This window comes from Leucopleurus acutus (assembly GCF_964270905.1).
Source record: "Leucopleurus acutus genome assembly, chromosome: X".
NCBI classification, from domain to species: domain Eukaryota; kingdom Metazoa; phylum Chordata; class Mammalia; order Artiodactyla; family Delphinidae; genus Leucopleurus; species Leucopleurus acutus.
In genome coordinates, this window is record NC_139148.1 from 119,573,859 (window position 1) to 119,589,506 (window position 15,648).

Consider the following 15,648-nt stretch of genomic DNA (forward strand, 5'->3'; position numbering starts at 1 on the left):
AGACACGGGTTCGAGCCCTGGTCCGGGAAGATCCCACATGTGGCAGAGCAACTAAGCCCATGCACCACAACTACTGAGCCCTCACACCACAACTACTGAAGCCCGCATGCCTAAAGCCCATGCTCCGCAACAAGAGAAGCCACCACAATGAGAAGCCGGAGCACCACAACGAAGAGTAGCCCCCGCTCGCCACAACTAGAGAAAGCCCGCCCGCAGCAACGAAGACCCAATGCAGCCAAAAATAAATAAATTAAATAAATAAATTTATATTAAAAAAATGGTATAAAGGTAAAAACAGGGTTAGGAGTAAAGTTAATACACAAAACATCTACTGAAAGTACGGAACACTTGCATAAAATCAGCCCGTGTGAAGGAAGAAAAGCAGCGACATGGTGCCTCCAGGAAATAAGCCAAACAAGAGAAGCACAGGTATTCCTGGTACTGAGACCAGACATTACATTACATGATCCACAAGCAACACGCTTCATAGCGCTGTTTCCTATAGGATCACTCGCTGTACGCTGATGACTTCAGGTCAAAGCACTTCTACAGGGAGCCAGAGAGATGGGAGCCGGGTAACCAGCTCTACCAAGGTCTGGCTTACAGAGAGGTTTTAGCATTTCTTTAGGAATGGATAGATGACATAACTTATAGGCCATTCTCCATAAATATGTTACCAACAACTGAGTTTTGGGTTTTGGCACCAGCAATTCCTAGGAAATGTTCCCTGACAAGTCACTGAAATGGAGCTCTTTTAGACAACCAGCTAAGCATGTGCTTTAGCAGTGAGTTCAGCTACAGTAAGTCAAATACTCATGTTAGTTATTTTAAAAACATAAAATAATCATGAAATTCTGTCTAATCTAGGACAGTATAAATTTCTGGTATATAATTTAAAATAAATCACAAGTGTGGCTGATAAATAAATCATAAAGTTCCCCATGATGCCCTCCTCCGAGTAGCCACCTTCTTATATAATCCCTTCACCCTGAGTGTGGGTGGAGCCTGTGACTTGTTTCTGAATAATACAAGGGGCCAAAGTGATGGGAGGTTGCGCCTGTGATTAGGTTTCATTGTAGAAGACTTCATTCTGTCAGCAGTTGGGCTTTAGATACTCCTTACTAGCTTGAAGAAGTAAGTAGCCATTTTGGGCTACTTACAGAGCAAGAAACTATGAGCAGCCCCTAGGAGCTGAGAGTAGCCGACATAAAGCCAGGGGACCTTCTGTCCTCACATCCCAAAGGGAATGAACTTTGACAACCACCTGCATGAGCTGCTTGGAAGCAGATTCTTCCCCAGTTAAGTCTCCACATGCCTACACGGTCTGGCTGGGACCTGTTCCTGACTGTAACCTGGTAAGACCCTAAGCAGAGGATTCAGCTTAGGTATGCCTAGACTTCTGACCCACAAAAACGGTGAGATAGTAAATGTGTGTTGTTTTAAGCCATTAAGTTTGTGGTAATTTGTGGTGCAGAAAAAGGCACTCAATATAAAAAGTAGACTTGTTTTAAAATATGTGGCAAAATAGCAGTTCATTTCTTAATTATAAAACAGTTAAATGGTGGGGGCCGCCTGCCAAAGATAAAACCTTTGGTTTTAGAATAAAATACGGAATATCTTTCTGGCTACCAATAGATAGCAGGGCTAGCTGATGATTCAAGTCTCTCCTGGATTCTGCCAATTCAACCATTTCATCCACACTGGCTGTGTCCTTGCTGTGTGCAAAGCACTGTTACTGGGCTCTGGAAGAGCAAGAACAGGAAGAAAAGCCAAGATCCCATACCCGGGGTGGGGGGGGGCGGGGGGGGCGGCTCACAATGGGCTCCAGGAGAGCAAACATATACAAATGAAACAACTTGTGAACAAATGCAAAACAACAGGTCACTTGTACTAATGCAAATTAACAAGGATGTAGGGAATTCAATCAGACAAATCATAGGCATTGTTAAGTGCATTTTCATTCAGCTTTAGGTGTTTGGGATGCTTTTACATTTGATCGTGGATATGCCTGCTGTTCTGAGAGTTCACCTAAAAACAAAAAGAAGCGCCACCACACTGTGCCTGTTACCCGTCCCCCACCCGCTTTCCCCCCCTCCAACTCCGGACAAAGAGTAGGCTCATTCTTTCCTATCAATGATGCAAGCTCTGCCTACCCTCACACTGGTCCTGGAACAGAGGACACAGATATTCAGGGGAAAAGCTGAAGTTTGATGGACTTTTTCTCCTTCCTCAGTGCCACTGTATTTGAGTACAGAAGTGTTAGCAATTTTCTTAATTTAAGAAAATTATATGCTCATTACAAAAAGAAAAGAAAAGAAAAGAATTATAAACGAGGAAAAAAGGAAAATAACCTGTAATCGAGCCCCAGGAAAAAAACACTGAAAATTCTGGAGTAATCTACTGTGACTATAAGTGTGCATGCATGTGTTAACATCGTTTACACACACAGGAACACATACATGAGAATACAATCACACTACCATGCTGCTGTTTTCTCCTCACGTAAGAATTGACAACATCTGTCCATGTCAAACACACTTCCCCATCATTGTTTTTTAAACCCTAACCCTAAGCTTTGTTTATTTTAAGCTTTGGTGAAAATAAAACAAATATTCCAGTTTAAAAATCACTGTAAACCGTATTATTTTTTAGATCTAGTTCACTTGTTTTCATAAGCTGACTGAGATATAATTCACATGCCATACTATTCACCAGTTTAAAGTGTACAATTTAAGTTTTTAGTATATTCACAGAGTTGTGGAACCATCACTACAATCAATTTTTTGGAACATTTTTTATCACTACAATCAGTTTTAAAACATTTTGATCACCCTAAAAAGAAACCCTGTACCTATTAGTAGTAACTTCCCATTTTCCCTTTACCAAAGCCCTCAGCAACCTGGATTTACCTATTCTCATTTCACATAAATAGCATCATATAATACGTGGCCTTTTTTTTTTTTCTTTTTGGCCACACCACATGGCATGTGGAACTTCCCTGACCAGGGATCGAACCCATGCCCCCTGTGGTGGAAGTGCAGTCTTAACCACTGGACCACCAGGGAAGTCCTAATACGTGGCCTTTTATGATTGGCTTCTGTCAGTTAGCTTAATGTTTTCAAGGTTTATCTATATTGTAGCATGTATGGATGCTATATTCATTCCTTTTCATGGCTGGATAATATCCCAGTGTGTGGATATACCACATTTTGCTCAGGCATTCATATGCCAATAGCATTTTTTGGCTATCATGAATAATGCTATTAACATTCAGGTACAAATTTTTGTGTGGACATATATTTTCATTTCTCCTGAGTATATACCTAGGAGTAGAATTCTTGGGTCACATGGTAACTCTGTGTTTAACTTTTTAAGGAACAAAAAAATTGTTTTCCATAGAGGCTGTACCAAGAGCAATGTACGAGGGTCCCAATTTCTCCACATCCTCACCAAACTTATCTTCTGTTTTGTTGATTATAGCCATCCTATTGGGTTTGAAGTTGTCCCTAATTGTTAATTTGATTTGTATTTCCCTAATGACTAATGAAGCTGAGCATCTTTTCATGTCCTTATTGGTCATTTGTATACATTCTTCAGAGAAATCTCTACTCAGATCTTCTACCAATTTTTAATTGGGCTATTTGTGTTTTTTATGCTGAGCTGTAAGAGTTCTTTATATATCTTATTAAAAATCCCTTATCAGATATGATTGGCAATTTTTTTCTCCTATTCTGTGGGTTAGACTTTCACTATTTTAATAGCACCTTTTGATGCAGAAGAGTTTTTAATTTTGATGAGATTCAATTTGTTGCTTTTTTTCCTTTGGTTGTTTGAGCTTTAGGTGTCATATTTAAGAAACCATTGCCTAATCCAAGATCATGAAGATTTATACCTATGTTTTCTTCTAAGAGTTTTATAGTTTTAGTTCTGTGGTTGATTTCTGAGTTAATTTTTGTGTATGATGTGAGGTAGGGATTCAACTTCATTCTTTTTCACATGGGTATCCAATTGTCCCAAAACCAGTTCTTGAAAAGACTGTTCTTTGCCCCATCAAATTTTCGCAATACCCTTGTCAAAATCAATGACCATAAAATTGAGGATTTATCTATGGACACTCAATTCTAATCCATTGATATATATGGTAGGCTTAATACTGGCCCCCAAATATGCCCACATCCAGAAATGATGAATATGTTACCTTACATTTGGCAAAAAAGATTGCAGATGTGATTAAGGATCTTAAGATGTGGAGATTTTCCAGGATTAGTCAGTGCGCCCAATGTAATTACAAGAACCCTTATAAGAGAGAGGCAGTAGGATCACAGTCAGTAGGAGATACAATGATGGAAGCAAGAGCTTGGAGTAATATAAGGAAGGGGCTATGAGCCAGAAATTCAGGTGGCACCTAGAAGCTGAAAAAGACAGGGAAATGGACTGTTCTCTCTGAACTTCCATAAATAACCAGATCTGACAACACCCTGACTTTGACCCAGTGAGATCGATTTTGAACTTCTGACCCCTTCAGAAGCATAAGATAATAAATTTTTTATTTTAAGCCACTGAATTTGCAGCAACTTGTTACAGCAGTAACAGGAAACTAATTCAATCTGTCTATCCACGTGCCAGTACTACACTTTCTTGATTACTATGGCTTTGTAGCAATTTTATTTATTATTTATTATTATAGGCATAATGATGTACGGCTGAACTCTAGAACTTATTTTTCAGGCATAACTGAAACTTTATACCCATTGAACAACAATTCCCCACTGTTTTGGCTATTCTGGCAAGCTGTATCATGTTATAGTTCAACATACCATTATTTAATTGTTACCATAATTCTTACTGTTGGATATTTGGGTTATTTTCAGTATTTCACTATTATAATAAGTGCAAAAACTATAGTTTGAGGTAAATTCTTTGTTCATTTATAATTATCAGCTTAATTTCTATGTCAAAAGAATAAATTTTTGAGGCTTTTGATAAGACCTAAATGACCTCCAGAACTCTGTACACACACCAATAGTAAATGTGAGTACTCTTTCCCCACACTCTCATCAACCTTGTTATCAAATTTTAGACACAGATTAGACTATAAATTTAGATGTGAAAGATAAAGCTATAAAGTTAGTATAAAAAATATAAGAGAGGGGCTTCCCTGGTGGCGCAGTGGTTGAGGGTCCGCCTGCCGATGCAGGGGACATGGGTTCGTGCCCCGGTCTGGGAGGATCCCACATGCCGCGGAGTGGCTGGGCCCGTGAGCCATGGCCGCTGGGCCTGCGCGTCCAGAGCCTATGCTCCACAATGGGAGAGGCGACAGCAGTGAGAGGCCCACATACCGCAAAAATAAATAAATAAATAAATATATATATATATATATATATATATATATATATGAGAATATTTTTTTGACCTAGGGGCAGGGAAATATTTCTCAAACAAAACTTTAAAACACAAATTATAAAAGAAAAAACTGATGAATTTAATAAATTCAAATTGAGGATGTCTATTCAACAAAGTATAAGAAAATCACAAAGTTAGTTGACATATGACAGAATGGGAAACATTAATTATTTACAATGTCTAAAACTGATAATGGATTAATATCTAGAATATTCAGGGAAAGCCTTCAAATTAACAACCCCAGAAGAAAAACGGGCAATGGTCATAAGCAGGCAATTTATAAAAGGGGAAATTCAGAAGTCTGAAAAGTATACAGAGACATGTTCTAACTCATAACAATAAGACAAGCATCAATTAAAATAAGATAGCACTTTAACTCTTTTAAATTATTAAAAATTATAAAGGGATAATTCCAAGAATTGGCATGAATGTGCAGATATAGAAATCTATACGCACTGCTGGTGGGAGTGTAGATTGGTGCAGCCGACCTGGAGAACAATCTGTCGGTGCTTAGACAAATCAGGAATAGGAATACCCTAAGACCCAGACATTCTGCTCCTGAATATATATCCTAAGTAAATTACCACATTATTCCATAAGGGTACTCAAAAGAAGGTGTCCACTGTGGCAATATCTGTGGAATCAGAGTGTTTTAAGCAATCTAGATGTCAATCACTGGGAGAAAAGCTAGGAAAAAATGTGGTACATATACACCAGGCAGCAGTTAGAAAAGCATTAGACTAGATGTGTGCATAGCAATAAAAATGGATCTTAAAATGATGGGTTTGAATTTAAAAATTAAAGAAACACAAAATATATAATATACTCCCATTCATATAAATTAAAACGTATGCAAATTGAACAGAATAGAGAGTTCAGCAATAAACTCACATGTACAGAGCCAACTGATTTCTGACAAAGGTAGCAAGGTAATATGATGGGGAAAGAATAGTCTTATCAATCAATAGTGCTGGAGAAATCCATATTCATAAAGAACAAAAAATTAACCTCAAATATTAACCTCACTTCATATACAAGATTTATCCAAGATATATCACAGACTAAAACATAAAAGCTAAAACTATAAAGCTTTTATAATCTCAAATTAGTGTTCTCAAGACGGTATTTGTTTACCCTCCCAGAGGTACCAACAGTTCAAACAGAACTTCAAGAAGAAAGCAATGCTTAGCACAAACGAAAACACTAATGATGGAGTGTTAGTTTTCTACTGTCACATAACAAATTTCCACAACCACAGTGGCTTAAAACAATACCCATTTATTATGTCTCAGTTTGGTAAACAGAAGAGCAAGTGATCTCAAGTGAGATCTCAGCTTAGTGTCTCCCAAGGCTGCAGTCAAGATGTCAGCCAGCTAGGCTCCTATCTGGGGGCTCTGGGGGATAACCCATTTTCAGACTCATTAAGGTTGTTGATAGGATTAAATCCCATTTGGCTATAGGTCTGAAATCTTTGATTTCTTGCTGGCTCTCAGCCAGGAATGGCTCTCAGCCTCTAGAGACCACTCTTTCCACATGCCCCACCACCTCCCATGCAACTTCAAAGCCACCAATGCTTCATCAAATCTGTCATGTACTTTGAACATCTCTGACTTCTCCTTTTGCTATCAGTTGGAGAAAACTCTCTGTTTTTAAAGGATATGCCTGACAGGCCCACCCAGATAGTCTCCATATCATAATATCAACTGACTTGGAACTTTAATTACCAAAAATAATCCCACAAAGGATCTAAAAGTTAAATTGGAATTGGAATCACAGCCCAGAAAACTAGGCCAGGACCTGTGTGATAGGTCTAACAGAGTGACTGCCTGCTAAATAGGACCCAGAGTCTACTAACATAATAGACAAAATGTCCAGAATACAACTGAAAACCACTCATCATGCTAAGAACCAAAAAAATCACAATTTGAATGAGAAAAGACGATCAAGTGACACTAATACTGAAATGAATCAGATGTTGGAACTATCTGAGAGGGATATTAAAGCTGGCATCATAAAAAATGTTTCAATAATCAATTACAGATTATCTCAGAAAAAAATTTAAGAAGTAGAAAACCTCAGCAAAAACGTAGAAGCTATTTTTTAAAAAAGAAGAAAATGGAAAATATAAAGCTGAAAAGAATAACTTTAAAAAAAAAATACCTCTCTGGAGAGGCTCAATAGCAGAGTAGAGATGACAGAAGATCAACTCAGTAAACTTAAAAGAGAACTCAACAGAAATCACCAAACAATAGTGAATTCACAGAATTTACTTAATAAGAGAGAAAATAGACTAATATAAATGAAAAGAGACTCAGAGACCTGTGGGACAGTAAAATACATGCAACACTGGTGTCATTAGAATCCCAGATGGAGAGGAAAAAGAAAGTGGGGCCAAAGATATAATAGCTGAAAATTTCCCAATTTTGGCAAAACACACAAATTTACAGATTCAAGAAGCTGAGTGAACCCCAAACAGTATAATGCCAAAGGAATCCATGCCAAAGCACATCATAACTAAACTTGTGAAAACTAAAGACAAAGAAAAAAAACTTGATAGCTGCCAGAGAAATCTGACACAATACCTGTAGAGGAGGACCAATTTGAATGACAGATTTCTCATCTGAAAACATGGAGGCCAGAAGGAACTGGTACATTTTTCAAGTACTGGGGGGAAAAAACCAGTCCAATACAAACTCTATATCCAGCAAAACTATCCTTCAAGCATGAATGGGAAACAGAGGCATTTTCAGACCTATCTTAAAAGAATGGCTAAGGGACGTTCTTCAATGAGAAGCAAATGATAGAAGAATTGGATAGGAAGATCTAGCAATGCAAAGAGAAGAATATGGATATATTCATTAGACTATCCTTCTCCTCATGAGTTTTATAAATGATATTTGATAATTAAAACAAAAAATAGCACTATCTGGTTATCACAACAATGATATTTAAAAGTGGAGAAGGTTAATGGACCAAAATCAAAGTAAGGCTTCATATTTCACTTGAAGTGTTAAAATACGGATACCAGTAGACTGTGACAAGTCACATGTGTATATTGTAAAACCCAGAGCAAAAGCTACAATAATTATACAATAAGATACACTTTTTAAAAAACCCTATAAATAAATCAAGATGGAATTCTAAAAATTTTTTCAAGTAACCCACCAACAGGCATGTAAAGAGAACAGAGAAATGAGAACAAGAGGAGGGAAAAAGAAACAAATAATAAAATGGCAGACTCTTATAAGGCAGAAACTAACACACCATTGTAAAGCAATTATACTCCAATAAGGATGTAAAAAAAATGGCAGACTAAACCACTAACATATTAATAGTTATCTTCAATATAAATGGTCTAAATACATATCTATCAAAATGTCTAAAATAAAAAACAGTGATAACACCAAACGCTTGCAAGGATGCAGAGAAACTAGACCACTCATCCATCGCAGTCAGAATGTAAAGTACAGCCGTCTTGGAATATAGTTTGGCAGTTTATTTAAAAACCAAATATTCAACTCTCACATGACCCAGAAAATGCATTCCTGTGCATTTATCCCAGAGAAATTAAAAAGTTACATCCACATAGAAACCTGTACATGAATGTTGAAAGCACATTATTGCAATAGCAAAAAATTGGAAACAATCAAAATGTCCCTCAGTAAGTGAATAGTTAAACAAACTGGCATATCCATATTCCTCAGCGATAAAAAGCAACTACTAAAACATGTGGCAATCTAGATGGATCTCAAAGGCATTGTGCTGAATGAAGAGAGCCAATCTCAAAAGGTCACATACTCTATGATTCCATTTATACCACATTCTCACTATAGAGACCAAAAACTGATCAGTAGTGCCAGGGGTTAGGAATAATTGGAAGGAGGGGGAGGGGTGTGATTATAAAATAGCAGCACAAGGGAGACCTTTGTGGTGACATAATTGTTAATTATAATTGTTCTGTATATTAATTATAGTGGTGGTCACATAAATCTATGCATGTGATAAAATCACTCAGAATTATACACATACAATAGACCAATGTCCACTACCTGGTTTTGATATTATATTACTATATTTATGTAAGATATAAACATTGTGAAAGGTATATGGGACTTCTCTGTATTGTTTTTGCAATTTCCCATAACTGTAATTATTTTAAAACAAAATTTTGAAAAATAAGATCCAAGAATTTTCCTAATTTTAATGCCACAGATCCAAGAATCTCAATGAACCCCAAGAATACCTTGGCTCATTGTAGTCCAACTGCTGAAAAGAAATGATAATAATATTCACTGCCTTCTCATCAGAAACAATGCATGCCAAAAGGCAACAGGATGACTTCTTTAATGTGCTGAAAGAAAAAAAAATGTCAACCTAGAATTGTATATACAGCCAAATTACTTTTTTTAAATGAAGGTAAAATGGAGACATTTTCAAATAAACGAAAGTTGAGAAAATTCATCAAAAGATGACCTACGCTATCAAAATTATTAAAGAAAATTCTTCACAATAATGAAAAACTGTAACAGATTGAAATTTGGGTCCTCACAAAGAAATGAAGAAAATGTGACTAAATATAAAATCTTTCCCCATTTTTAAATTTCTTTGAAAGACTGTTGACTGCCTGAGGCAAAATAAGGTAATATAGGGTTTACTGGGAGATCAGGATGGACATATATACACTACCATGCATAAAATAGATGGCTAGGGGCTTCCCTGGTGGCGCAGTGGTTGAGAGTCCGCCTGCCAATGCAGGGGACACGGGTTCGTGCCCCGGTCCGGAAAGATCCCACATGCCGTGGAGCGGCTGGGCCCGTGAGCCATGGCCACTGAGCCTGCGCGTCCGGAGCCTGTGCTCCGCAACAGGAGAGCCGTGGGAGTGAGAGGCCCACGTACCGGAAAAAAAAAAAAAAAAGATAGCTAGTGGGAACATGCTATAAAGCACAGGAAGCTCAGCTCGGTGCTCTGTGACAACCTAGATGGGTGGGATGGGAGGGGGAGGTCCAAGAGGGAGGGGATATAGGTATACATATAGCTGATTCACTTCATTGTACAGCAGAAACTAACACAACATTGTAAAGCAATCATACTCCAATAAAAAAATTTTTTTAAATTTAGAAATAAAATGTATCACAACAGCACAAAGAATGGTAGGTAAATGTTGGTATACTATTATGAGTTTTTTATATTACATGTGAAGTGGTATATCAATATGAACTACTATATAATAATATTTATAACATTTATTTTCTATACATAAGTATATATGCATATACATACATGTGTTCTGAGACAGGGCCCATATGTTTCACCATATGGGTACACAGCACAACAAAGTTTATAAGCTCCTTGTTACGAGGAGGAACATAAAGGATCCACCAGGTGACTCGAGATTATCAGCAGTGGTGACATTTTAAGGTGGGTGACAAAATGACTTCATTCTTTCCATCCCTTTACCTTTCAACTATAAGACATTAATGCTCCCTGACAAGGATAAGATGGATCCTATGATGAATTTTGCTGCCACAGCAACTGCAGCCACATTATACCTCCCCCTATTCTAATGATGGGTCACTTCCTGTTTCAGCCTCAGATCAGCCACAGTGACAGAAGCCCATGGAATCAGAGGTGAAGTTTAACAATGGCCACTGCCTCCTCTCTTCATTTAACCCAAGAGGACATCGGAAACAGCCCAAAGACCCACTGAGGGAGATGGACATTGTTTCCCAGAAGTAAATACAGCTCAGCTTGTACTTTGGAACAATTGTCAACCTTGCTACTTGCACAATCTACTAGCAAAGGTTATGCGGTGCCTGAACATGATCATGGCAGAATCACCGGGCCTCGTCACCATCTGCCTTTTAGGATATCTACTCAGTGCTGAATGTACAGGTTTGTTTCCTTTATAAAGATACATTCAATGTGCTTGGCTTTTAGATATAGAAACGTCTGGGGCTGTCTTCTTCATTAAATAATGATTACAGGATTTGACCACAATGTTTAAGATTCTACTAGTTAGCATGTGGGTTGGTGAGTACTAGTTCTCTGGTGCTGGTTCTTCCTCATTTTTAAAACTAAATAGATTTACAATGTTTATAGTACATTTTTTTAATGGACACTGTTGGGCTTATAATTTGACAATGTAATTCCTTGGAAAAGTCATCTCCTTGGTTAAAAAAATAAATAAAAGGGGGAAATGTTTTAACAAGGAAACAGCCGAATGTGGAGAAAAAATTAACTGTCATTTTGTGGGGTTTTAACTCATTATTTTGAAATCAAAATGGGAAACATTAAAGCAAAAACAATGGTTTTATTTACACACAAAGTTTGATTTTAAGACATGATGTGATTCAAAACTTTGTAACTATTTAATGAGTCATGCCTCTAATTTTTAGTCTATAAAATTATATACCTTCAATTGAAAGTTTTAGTTAAAATACAAACCTTTCATTAGTAAGTTGTTATTTATCACTGAAGTTTTCCATGGGTGAGGAAGAAATTATTTTGTCTGATTCTAAACATCTCGGAGTTAATACAGGGGGAAACTCAGTACTCACTTGAGCTCTTAGGACAGCAAAGCAAGTACAAGAATTGATGTCGAGTAGGAACTTAGTTAAAGCAATTTACATCACTTGGTTTTTTTTCACAACTTTACTGACTTTATGCATTCCCCAAAGGCAGGCACATAGGGAAGAAATTACCCCATTTAGACAAACAGCATGTTCTCACAGGAAGCATTTATCACACTTACTTGTCAACCTATTATGATCAAATCTAGTAGCTGACAGTGGAGGATCAGGGGTGCCAACCCTAAGCATCCCCAGAAAGCAGACTGGCCCGAGGTTCCCACTCCAGACATGATGTCACACTGAAATGCAGAAATAATGGTGCGAGAATGCAGAGGTTAAGTCAAGCCAGCAAACTGGCTAGAGTCAAACAATGAAGAAATTCAGCGTGAACACTCACAAAGTAGGACAGAATGCTACGTCTTTACACACATCTCATCAGTGTGAAATCTAGGAGGACAAAGGATCCAAACCCTTCCTTCAGGATAAGTGCTGAGATGATGGAGTAAATTTTAAGAGGACTGCTGCCCCCTTGAAGACCTCAGATGTAGGAAAAAGGATAGATTCAGAGAAAAAAAGAAGGACTAGGATTTCACAGCTTGGGAAATAATGACTAGAAGAGATAAGCCCGAAGGGAGGTTAAATATATGACCCTCAGACAATGGTGAGGAGAAAGGCAGTGTGATTCCGGAGTCACCTTAGTCAGAGATAATAGGTCCTTGAGCAGAGCACCAAGGCGCCTTCCCTAAGGACGGACAGTGTTGATGCAGTGCTCTCCTCTACTGTTGAACCACCACTGGCTTCTAAAAGCAGTTTCTATGAATGATTTTCTGAGATGTTGCATTTTCATGGCTGCTGCCCTTAGATATTATTGTATCAATTTAGAATTTTGAAATCAAATGTGTTCCATAAAACCAATTCAGTTTTGTAAAGCATATGGACCCAACCTGTCTTTCATTTAGAATGAATGAATGAAATAAATGAAAGACAGCTTCAGTCCACACACTTTACAAAACTTTACAAAACTAGGTGACTACTACGGTGCCAGGTACTGTGGCAAGGTACTAGGGGCTTGGGGATAAACCAGATTCCCTCTTTGACCTAAAGTACCATGAGGTCAGCTGAGAGATTTCAATATAACATGAGGAGATGTATACCAGCTGCTAAAGGGGCACAGAGAAAGGAACACATTAACTGGGGAGACACTGACAGAGAGACCATATTTTGAGCTGGGTCTTAAAGAATAAGTAGGTACTCTCTCCTTAAATGACTGATCTAGGTCATCCTGTGAAGAGAGGATCACTCACGTGCAGAGATCCAGATCCACAAAGAATGTGAGGTCTTTCAGGAACTAAGTATGTTTTCAATATTGAATATGACAGGTGAGGCAGGGTCAGGTCATCAGATAAGGAAGGCCCTAAATGAAGGAGTTTGGACAACGGAATGCAATGTGGAGTCATCAGAAGTGTAAACATGAATACCACTGATGGCTGACTCAGGCTGCTCAGCCTGGCAACATTCTCATGACCTGTGTGAGGAAGGGACGGCCAGACAAGGGGAGACCAGTCTTGAGGCTACTGTAATCATCCAGGGAAGGCATGAGGGCCTGAACCTGGACATTAGCTGTACAGACAGAGAAGAGGGAATGGAATGCAAGTGACACTGAGGAAGTAGAAATGATATGACTTAACTACCTGGGTATGGAAGGGGAACGGGTTTAGAGGAAGTGGAAAGACCATGTCTTGAGCATTTGGGATACAGCACAGTGCCTAAGAGCATGGACTGTGTGGTCTGACTGCCAATGTCTAAATTCTGGCTCTGACACTTTAATATATCACTTGGGGCAAATCACTTAACCTCTCTGAACCTCCGAGTTTTTGATTTACGAAAATGAGACGACAGCACCTCTCTCATGGGACTGCCGTGAGAAGGGAATGAAATAATGGATGCAAAGCACCAAGCACATTGTCCAGCACATCAGAAGCATTAAATAAACATCAGCTCTTATCAGCCACATGACAATGGACAGTTACAAAGAAAGACAATCTGGAATTCCGAAGATATATCTGACTGGAGATGGATATTCGGAACTCACTGTCCTATAGACAGTAGTTACAACCACGTGTGTGAGGATCCAGGGAGTGAGCATGGATCTTGTGGCACCTAGTACAGTGCCTGGCAGTAGTGAGTGCTCAGAAAATTGTGTTGAGTCGGGGCTGGACTAGGGTGAGGCAAGCAGGGCATAAACATACTTGCACACGCTGAGAGAGAGTGACTCCGTAGATTCTGTGCCCTAGGGGCCTTGTTTACCTCACCCCAGCCCTGGCCCTAGCAAGGATGTATGGAGTGAAGAGGGACAAGGCTGAAGCTGGAGGCTGGAGCCTGGGAGAACTCTGAACATATAAGGGGCAAGCAGAAGAAGGGGAATGAATGGATGCAAGTGGTGGATGAATAACAAGAATCAGAGCGAAGAGGAGAACCAGGAGAGAGTGATTTCATGAAAAGAGCACCCTGAAGAGGGAAAGATCAACAATTAGAAATGTTTCAGAGCAGGCAGGAAATACAGAAGCTCAAAATTACCCTTTAGGAGGTCATTGCTGATCCTGACAGTAGTCGTTTCATTACATGGATGGTGGTAAAGAAGAGAAAGAGCCACAGAAAAGTGCATTAAATAAAAAGGGAATTGAGAAAGTTAGGGAGGCAGACCAGACAGAGGAGTAGAAAGGAAGAGAGAAAACCAACATACACCAGCCTGTACACATTATCTCACTGATCCTGTCAGCAACGCTGGGAGGTAGACAGTCTGATGATACTACCGTTATACCCATTTACACTTGACAAAGTTAAGCTGCAGAGTTTATGTGACCTGCCTGAGATCTCACTGCCAATAGCTGGTAGACATGTGATTCAAATCCAGGTGTGTCTGCTCTGACTCCAAACCCCTATTTTTCCACTAGACCACACTGTAAATGGATACAGACACAGATGCTACTGTAGGAGCGCCCAGGGCCAAGCACATGAACTGGCAAGCAGAGAGGAGGGCCTGGTGGAGGCTGGGAGGTGTCGATATGCCGTGGCACCCAATTGCAGCTTGTGGCTTTCTCCCAGGGCGCCTGGCTGCCTGGGAAGGGAAGGAAGAGGCAGCTGGCGGCACTGACCTAGTGGTTGGGATTGCGGGGTATTGCAGCACTGAAGAAGGGGTGAAGGGAACTGAGAAGGTTGGCAAGGGAAGAGTTGAAGAGAAAAAGTCTAAGCTAAATTCAGGGAAAAAGTAAAGCCCAAGGGGACTTGAAGAGCAAGAGAAAAGTGAGAGGCTGTTAAGGGACTAGAAGGCTCCATAAAGCGAACAGCTGCAATGGAAATAAGGAACTTCGGTTTGTTTCTTTCCTTTTTTTTTGGCGCTAATGAGAAAACAGTCCCAAAATGCCCTGGAGAGTTCACGTTATAAACACCTCGTCCTGTTGAGATGGTATCAGACACTCTCTAGAAGAAAGGAATAACTCCAGGCAGCTTCTTGAGTTCCTGTTATTAGTTATAGATACAGATACTACATCTATATCTGTCTATCTAGAGAGAAACACGCACAGAGACAGAGAGTGAAACAGAAAGAAGAGACTGAGGTATGGAGAGTGGTGGGGAGGGACTGGGGTGGAGAATTAGGTTAGGGACCTCAATCCCA

The 15,648-nt window shown here is 39.1% G+C and overlaps 1 protein-coding gene across 1 annotated transcript in view; it reads left to right on the forward strand.

The window, feature by feature from the left end:
* Window positions 1-11,164: 11,164 nt before the first annotated feature.
* Window positions 11,165-15,648, forward strand: part of F9 (coagulation factor IX) — a 29,757-nt gene continuing 25,273 nt past the window's right edge. Inside the window, exon 1 of the mRNA XM_082865066.1 lies at window positions 11,165-11,295. Coding sequence (XP_082721192.1) covers window positions 11,208-11,295 — 88 coding nt within the window. The 5' untranslated portion in view covers window positions 11,165-11,207. The remainder of the gene's footprint in view (window positions 11,296-15,648) is intronic.